This window comes from Mizuhopecten yessoensis, unplaced genomic scaffold (genome assembly GCF_002113885.1).
Source record: "Mizuhopecten yessoensis strain PY_sf001 unplaced genomic scaffold, ASM211388v2 scaffold3575, whole genome shotgun sequence".
NCBI classification, from domain to species: Eukaryota; Metazoa; Mollusca; class Bivalvia; order Pectinida; family Pectinidae; genus Mizuhopecten; species Mizuhopecten yessoensis.
In genome coordinates, this window is record NW_018405113.1 from 132,026 (window position 1) to 140,837 (window position 8,812).

The 8,812-nt window shown below is 35.7% G+C and overlaps 1 protein-coding gene across 1 annotated transcript in view; it reads left to right on the forward strand.

Annotated features, from left to right (window-relative positions):
* LOC110447661 (Golgi-associated PDZ and coiled-coil motif-containing protein-like) overlaps positions 1-7,009 on the forward strand; it is a 10,012-nt gene extending 3,003 nt beyond the window's left edge. Inside the window, exons 2-9 of the mRNA XM_021493508.1 lie at positions 1,357-1,521; positions 2,068-2,243; positions 2,509-2,674; positions 3,048-3,143; positions 3,373-3,537; positions 4,942-5,033; positions 5,385-5,546; positions 6,129-7,009. Of these exons, the coding sequence (XP_021349183.1) occupies positions 1,357-1,521; positions 2,068-2,243; positions 2,509-2,674; positions 3,048-3,143; positions 3,373-3,537; positions 4,942-5,033; positions 5,385-5,546; positions 6,129-6,282 (1,176 nt within the window). The 3' untranslated portion in view covers positions 6,283-7,009. The remainder of the gene's footprint in view (positions 1-1,356; positions 1,522-2,067; positions 2,244-2,508; positions 2,675-3,047; positions 3,144-3,372; positions 3,538-4,941; positions 5,034-5,384; positions 5,547-6,128) is intronic.
* The last annotated feature ends 1,803 nt before the right edge of the window (positions 7,010-8,812 follow it).

Consider the following 8,812-nt stretch of genomic DNA (forward strand, 5'->3'; position numbering starts at 1 on the left):
GTATTGGGTAGTATTGGGTGGTATTGGGTAGTATTGGGTAGTATTGGGTGGTATTGGGTAGTATTGGGTAGTATTGGGTGGTATTGGGTAGTATTGGGTAGTATTGGGTAATTAGACGCGCCCATCCACATCGTTGTCCTATGATATAAGGAGGAGGCAGGACAAATCGGATCAGTACCCAAATCTGATAACTGTTTGCAAAAATACTTCCAAATCAATAAATGTGTCAACAGTTCAGTTATTACAACAATTGATTCTAATTATACATTAAAATTGGTTATTTTCAGTCTAGATATGATTAAATTATAAGTTAAAATAGCATCAGAAGATGTATTTCAAACTCAAAATCTAGTTTTTAGTTTATGTTGCTAAAAACGGGCATGTGGTAAGACTATGCATTTTGATTCTGACTACAGGAATAAATTCAGAATAAAGAAATACTTCTATTCATTCAAATTCCATAGATTATCATAAAATGTTACAATGCTGTCAAATAAATGCTCATTTTTAAAGCAAAGTATTGCAAAATTCAAGCCGTGAGTACTGACATTGTAAAAAATGGAAATGCTTATTGGTGACATCAGAGTGTTCTATAAATTATAATCTCACATAAGCCCTGGGTGTTTATTTTGTTGGTCAGAACACCCATCAATATTCTTCTTTTGATACAACCATAAATTAATATAATTCATCTGCTGAAATTTCAATGAATGAAGAAAATTATGGGTTGGTGATTCATTTTGAGTAATGTCACATGAAGCCAAGCTTGATTGCAATTGGGTTGACCCACAGTGACCATTAAATAGTTTTTTTTCCCATTACCTGTCTATTAGTATTGCACTTGTCTTTCAAATTTGATTTCACTGGCAGTCTTAACTCATTCACCCCTGAAATTTCATAATGAGCTATTCCAACCTTTGAATTGGAAGGGTTCAAATGTGTCTTCAGGGGTGAATGAGTTAATTGGATTCAGAACTTCTTGGATAACACACAAATACAAAAAAAAGCGAAATATTGCAAAAAAAACTGGAGGTGTCCATCTTAAAGCTGTGCATCTTATGTTTGCCCCTAGGTGACTACAGTGTATATCAAGCATATGTATGATTCTTATGAATAAGTTATCCTCTATGAACCAATTCTTAATTAGGTATATGACAATGTTCTTAAAATGACTTAAAGAAAGGACCTTTCTGCACTGCATGCATGTAAGGTTTAAACAAACAAAACACAAAATAAGAAAACATCTTTTGTACAGAAATGAAAAACAATCAAGAGTGTAACCATACTGTCACTACTGCTTCAATATATCTAAATACTCTCTATGTTAAATCTAATCACTTCACTATTATTTTTAAGGCACAACTGTTGGATATGAGGTCAGGCCTGGCCCAGATTAAAGCCTCTAAGACAATGCTGGAGGGTGAACTCGGTGATGTTTTACTTCAGCTACACTCGTCACAGTTACAGAGACAGGCGGAGAAAGGAGTGGAAATAGATTCCTCAGTCATCAAAAAGAAAGTGGTATGTATCGGTCGTACCATATACCTGGCATATACACTGTTCTTGTATACAGTAAACATACTGGATTTAATGGTGTTTGTAATGATTTTCATAAGAACTTAATGAGTGAATATATAGTTCTTATTAATTTCCTGCAAAATAGATTGAAAACGGAATGCAAGAAATTATCTGTTTCCAGTCATGCATGCTTCATCTCGACCCACTGTACGTTTAGTTACCTACACATTGTACTATCAGTTTTATGTTAATTTCCAACAAGCACTGTTATATATAGGTTGTCAATATTTTTTAAGGATGTTTATGTTATTTTTTTTCATTAAAAACGAAATTTCCATGCTTACATACATACATGTACAAATTCTTTTCTTCCTCTTCTAGAAAAACAAGTAACTAATAATGGTTTGGCCAAAATGTGTAAATTGTGTTCATTAAAATAATGAAGATAATGTAGTACTTGATCAAATAAACTAGATACAGTACACATGTGATTTGATCATGAGGGAAAGTTCATGATCATGGTTTCAAGTTATTTTTTATGCATTCAAGGAAGAAGAAATGGAAAAGAGAAAATCCAAAACATCCAATTTAGTCATACTTGAATCAGAGATGACTGAACTTCGACGAGAAAATGATGAACTGCGACAGTATGTGTTGGCACTGCAGGGAGAAGTGTATGGGGCAAGGTTAGCTGCCAAGTACCTGGATAAGGAGCTGGCTGGGAGGTATACTCTCTTCTTAAAGTGGTCATTATTTAGATATCAACAGTCACTGTTGAATACAAGCTTTCAGGCTTAGACCTTTATCAGGGATTGAATGGTCCTCAACCTTATATAGGAATTATGAAGTAGGTAGATGGAAGCTTATTGAACTATCAACATTAAATGTTTGCCAAGTGGTAGTAGATGATTAAATAATTAAGATAAATATTAAAAGTTGTTTTGATATTATTTATACCTACCGGTATATAGGATATTTTATTTTATGCAGAATACAACAGATTCAGCTACTAGGAAGAGATATGCGTGGAGCAGAGCATGATAAATTATGGAATCAACTGGAAGCTGAAATTCACCTCCATCGCCACAAAACTGTGATAAGGGCATGTCGCGGAAGATCTACACGCAAAAAGAAGCTCCCTGTCCCCGCAGGACATGTAAGTTAGAAACAGATTAATAGTATTACTAATTTGCTGCTGATATTATTGAACATTGAGCACCGAATTTAAAATGCTTTTCACAAAAAATGCAAAGCCTTAAACTACCAATTTTTAAGGTAACTTTACTGTACTCCAGGTAATGTATTTTATGTTTGAGGTCACAGTGGCAGACTTTAATTTATTTTTCACATCCCTGTTTGGTCTTAAATATATTTATCCCCTAAAAGTATAATTTTCAGGAGCTTAACAGACCGTCTTTTTTTTCAAATTGAAGGTTGAGGTTGGTTTCATTTACAAATGTTTTATTTGAGATAATAGGCTGTGTAAGTAAATTAAATATTTCGCAATTTATCATTATCTGTTTTTATAGGATTTCCAATCACTCAGGAAACAGCATGGACTGGGAGATGTTCGTAAGGTCGTTCTCAACAAAGGGGAGGATGATGGACTCGGCTTGTCTATAACGGTAGGTTTTCTGTTGGACAAGGGGATCAACAGAATACTACTTACAGTACTGTAACTGTTTCATAAATGTTCTTGTAATTTTGAATACAAGAACTATGAATATTTCAATATAAACTTTTTTTAAACAGGTTTTTTAGATGTTCATCCTTGATACTCCAGGGGTTATGCTCAATTATGCTTTTATTGGAAGCCCTGCTCAAATAAAAATATTGATGGTGATTTTGTTGTAGGGAGGAAAGGAACATGGAGTTCCTATTCTGATATCTGAGATCCACGAGGGACAGCCAGCAGAACGCTGTGAATCTCTATATGTGGGAGATGCCATCTTATCAGTGAATCAAATTGATCTACGGAATGCAAAGCATGCTGAGGCAGTTCAAGTATTGTCACAACAGGTGAGTTGTCTGTCAAGTATTGTCACAACATGTTATTTGTCTGTCAAGTATTGTCACAACAGGTTAGTTGTCTGTCAAGTATTGTCACAACGGGTGAGTTATCTGTCAAGTATTGTCACAACAGGTTAGTTGTCTGTCAAATATTGTCACAACAGGTTAGTTGTCTGTCAAGTATTGTCAAAACAAGTTAGTTGTCTGTCAAGTATTGTCACAACAGGGTAGTTGTCTATCAAGTATCGTCACAACAAGTTAGTTGTCCGTCAAGTATTGTCACAACTTTCAAGTATTGACAGGTTAGTTGTCCGTCATTTATTGTCACAACAAGGTAGTTGTCTATCAAATATTGTCACAACAGGGTAGATGTCTATCAAGTATTGTCACAACAGGTTAGTTGTCTGCCATGTTTTGTCACAATAGGTTAGTTGTCTGTCAAGTATTAACACAACTGGTTAGTTGTCTTTCAAGTATTGTCATAACTGTCAAGTATTGTCACAACAGGTTAGTTGTCTGTCAGATATTGTCACAACAGGTTAGTTGTCTGACAACTATTGTCACAACATGTTAGTTGTCTATTATGTATTGTCACAACAGGTTAGTTGTCTGACAACTATTGTCACAACAGGTTAGTTGTCTATCATGTATTGTCAAAACAGGTTAGTTGTCTATCATATATTGTCAAAACAGGTTAGTTGTCTGACAAGTATTGTCACAACAGGCTAGTTGTCTGTCAAATATTGTCACAACAGGCTAGTTGTCTGTCAATTATTGTCACAACAGGTTAGTTGTCTGTCAAGTATTGTCACAACAGGTTAGTTGTCTGTCAAGTTATTATCAAAACAGGCTGGTTGTCTACATCAAATGATGTCCCAATATGTTAGTTGTCAACATCAAATATTGTCACAATAGGTTAGTTTTTTTTCACATCAGGTATTATTATGCGGTGGTCGGGTGGTGCATTGGATAGAGCACTTGCCTTTCATCAAGGTGGCCAGGGTTCGATTCCCCAATTTGACGTGAAAAGGTATGGGGTCACCTGCTCGACCACGAGGGTTTTCTCCGGGTCCTCCGGTTTCCTCCCACATTAAGACCCCCTGCGCGCTAACATCCAGGCCAACAAGAGTGATTAATATAAGCTTGTTTTATAATTGTTGTAAAATAAATAAAGTTTATATTATATTGTTATGCTATAATTAATGTTCAAGTCAAGAGTTGTAACAAGTTATAACTATTGTACATGTTAAGTTTTTTCAAAAAAATCCGATGAGATAATTTTCTATTCTAGTAAAAAAAATCATTTTCTGAAAAATAGGAATTTTGAATGAAAAACATAATTTTCAGAAAATTGAACTGTGAAAACTCCATTATTGTATGCCTTGGATGTCATAGTATCTTCATTGTTTTCAGCAAGGTGTCATAGAGCTGGAGGTGATGTTTGTTGCACCAGACGAGGACAGCGAGGAAGAAAATAATGAATACGATGATGAAAATGGCTTCCGGTAAGCAATCTTGTGGATTTGTTGATACTTTTTACCAGGTAATAGACTATTGTTCTTCACTGTATCCAGTCTGTTCTTTAGAAGACATTATACCATGTACAGATTGTGTATATTTTTCAGCTAATCTCTTTTTGGTTAGGATTTTTTTAATGATATGTGGTTGGTGAGGTCTAAAATGTTCATTAGCATGTGTAGTTGGGGCAAGGAGATGGGGAAACACTGCAAGTGATGGGAGTTATAAACGAGTACCTACTCCCGCACCCCATATATGTATTTTGTCTGAAATTGCCCTATCTGATGCAAAAACGTATCCTCACTAGATTGTTAAATGTGAACTGTTGTCCTTCACAGTTACCGTATCTATGACGAGGAGGTGCTCAGCAGTGGAAGTGAGGTAGACCGACGGGAACAAAAGATGCACCAGACGATGTCAGCCTCAGCATCAGCCGACGGTCAGCCAATGTCACCATCTACACCGAAATCTCCCATGTCAACAAACACTAGTCCAGGAAGGTGAATATGAAATAGCCAGCACATGTTTAGAAAAGAATGAGAGTGAAAATACCCGCTGACCATTTCAAATTGCTCCACTTAACTGCTTTGTATTGGTGAAAATCCAATTCCTTATGCAATGGCAATGTCTGCAATAGCTGAAGGGGCCCCAGCTGTAAACAGTTGACCGTCTAAAAATTTTAAAAAACCCATGGATTTAGCAGATAAACCAGTGTGAACAAACAGGAGGGGATTTGTGATTCAATTATTATACTACCTGGTACCTGCAAACAAAGCTTGAATACCTAGATGTGCTGAAGAGAGAGTTATATCTTTTTGAGCTTGCTCAAAGTTTCTCTCGTTTCCTGATGTAATTGTGCCTTGTTTAAGACAATCATTCGCCAAGGAAGTTGATGAGTAGGAACTTTTTTCTTTTGTCTCATAAAATATTTGGTTTCCAGGAATCAAAATTTAGGATATAGTTCAATGTTTTAGAATATCATAGTTTGGTATTTGAACCGAAAAGATAATTCTAAATGTTACCTTGAATAACTTGGAAATTCTGATTTTGACTCACTTTTTTTTCTGTGAATTTCTTTACAGGCCAACTTTAGAGAGCAATTCTCCTCAAAAGAGCCCTATACATGAGAACGGACAACGTAGCCCGGAACAACTGCTAGTGGGCTCCCTACAGTCCAATAACATTCAGGGGGAGGGGTCAGGAGAGGCCCCAACATTCAACAGTGACTATCGATAGGCCCTGAACAAGCATAATCAACTTTAATTTAATATTATGTGTTTATATTATGTATTCAAGAGGGATCAATCTTACTATTAATGGTAAAGCCAAGGTTTGTCTGAGGTTTAGATCACCACGTTTCAACAATATGCTGAAGTTTAACAGTCAGACCTAGCTATTATGAGTTTAAACGCATCATTTAACCAATATTTGAAGTAATTTATTGGAATCAATTTTTTTTTATGTGAAGTTTTTCGTAATCTGTTATCTCATTTAACCATGTTATCTTTGCTTTTTTTATGGTCTCAGCAGTTCATGATAACAATTCTCTGCTCATTTAAAAAAATATATACTGGTACATGTACATCATTTTCTGTAGATCCTGACTGAACTGTACCATACTCACTACATAGGTGAGACCAAGTCTGCTTATAATTGGAAACAGAATCAGAGCGAAGCTGTGGTCACATGTCTTTTATGTATAAAGTTTGTTGTCACAAGTCCTAGGCTACATTCGTGAATACCAGTTGAAACGGTACGTGTGGCGCAGAAATTGTCCACGATAAACGAACGCACTTGGACCATTCTATAAGCAGAGCTAAAAATGCAGTTTCGGAGAATAAAAAACAATGTATCAAGAATATTGTGCCCTTCTCTCAAGCGTCCACCGAATTACATTATGTATCTACACGTGGCTTGACATTGTTTTAGAAAGAAATAACGCAAACTGGCAATAGTCAGCATTTTAGTTTCGGCCAGGTACATCTGGACCCCTCAATCTACACGTGCCAAATTTTCCTGAGGTCAGCCTCGGTTCAGATCTGTGACTGTCGTTTTCTTTACAGGTTTAACCGGTTCAACCGTTTCAACCAGATACGCGAATGTACCCATGATCACAGCTGACTTACAAAATATCTTACCAGAATTTGGAATAGTTTGTTAATAATGATAATAAGCATACAACTTGACTGATGAAGATCATTTAAAATCCAGACTGTTCCTTTGTTGTTTTTTGGTTAAATTTTTGTTAGTTTCTTTTTGAAAGAAAAATTATCTTGCATAAAATATAAACCAGGTTGGCAAACCCATGTCAGATGTCGTGGAAAAAACTAGATGGCAGAGGTGACAACTGCAGTGCTAGAAATTAATTAAAATTACCACTTGTGAATCGAGCTAGTAGTTTCCAGTTTTAGTAGTCCATGTGCTAATGTCACCATTTTAAACCCAATATTATTCAACATTATGAGTAATGTCAATCTTCGACTAGTCAGTTGGGCAATTTTTTAGAATGCTAGACAATTGCTAGTCCAGCTAAACTCAGATTAGCAGGCTACCCTGCCCTGCATCTGTGGATACACGAGATTGTTATCGTTATATAGAGCTCCATAAGATGAGGTGAGCTAAAATAGTGTGTGTGTGTGTGTGTGTGTGTGAGTGTGTGAGTGTGTGTGTGTGTGGGGGGGGGNCTACAGGAAGAATGTGGATGTTGACATAGTTCAGAAATCTAAGATTGTCTACAGCCAATTGTGTATGTGATATGATGTAATAAGGTAGTCATTATTTCACAGTTGAAAACATTTTGTAGTGTTTTATTTCTTGGGTAATCCTTGGCTTTATCAGGGTTATATTTTATATTTTAGAAGTGTAGTTTGAACAAGTCTTTGGAAAACACCTATTTTCTGCTGGTGAATTGAAACTGTTTGATATGATATGTAATTGGAACAGTTCGGCAATGTGCACACCATCAATCCTGTTTTCTTGGCTGAACCTTAGTATCAGAGGCAGTCTTTATCATGAAATATGTCAAGAAATGAAATATAAACAATTTTCTTAATACAAAAAACTATGGTCAAGTCAATACAACCATCTAATAAACTACCTTGTGATATTTTTCATGTCATCAGACTTAAAGCTGGAGCATGTATTAATGTTAAGAATGTTCAGCAGTACATCAGACTGTTGATTCATGGCTACAACACTGTATGAATCGTATTCCAAACAATGAGTAATGACTGTGATAACTATGCTCTCTCTATTTTTTTCATAAATGTGCAACTGCCTTTGAGCACCAGATCTCCACTAGTAAATTCATAAAAAGGAAAAACACGTAACATTTTAAGTGAATACAATAAGAATACTTGATGAAAATAAATTTTATACAATATGTTGATACATGTTACTGATATAACACAATAGCTCAAAGTACTGATCATAATTTTTAAGATCACGAAAAAATGTATCAAAACTTTTACATTTGTATTTACAATTATGATGGTGCCATTGGGATAGTTCCTCAACTGTCACAATAAAAAAAAAAAGTTGTCTCTCTGATAATCTTGAGTAAGAGATAGGGATTCTAGGCCGTTTTTGTTTAAACGGTTAAACCGGTGGACCACAGTTGTTCGTTAATTAAATAAGGTCGGACCTAGTAATCTGATGCTGCTTTCAGACGGGCCTAGACAAAGCCTTGCAAGGCTTGCATAAACATTTGCCGGTCCGCCAGATTTTGTACCCGAAATTGTTACATTTAAAAACAGACAAACTGATT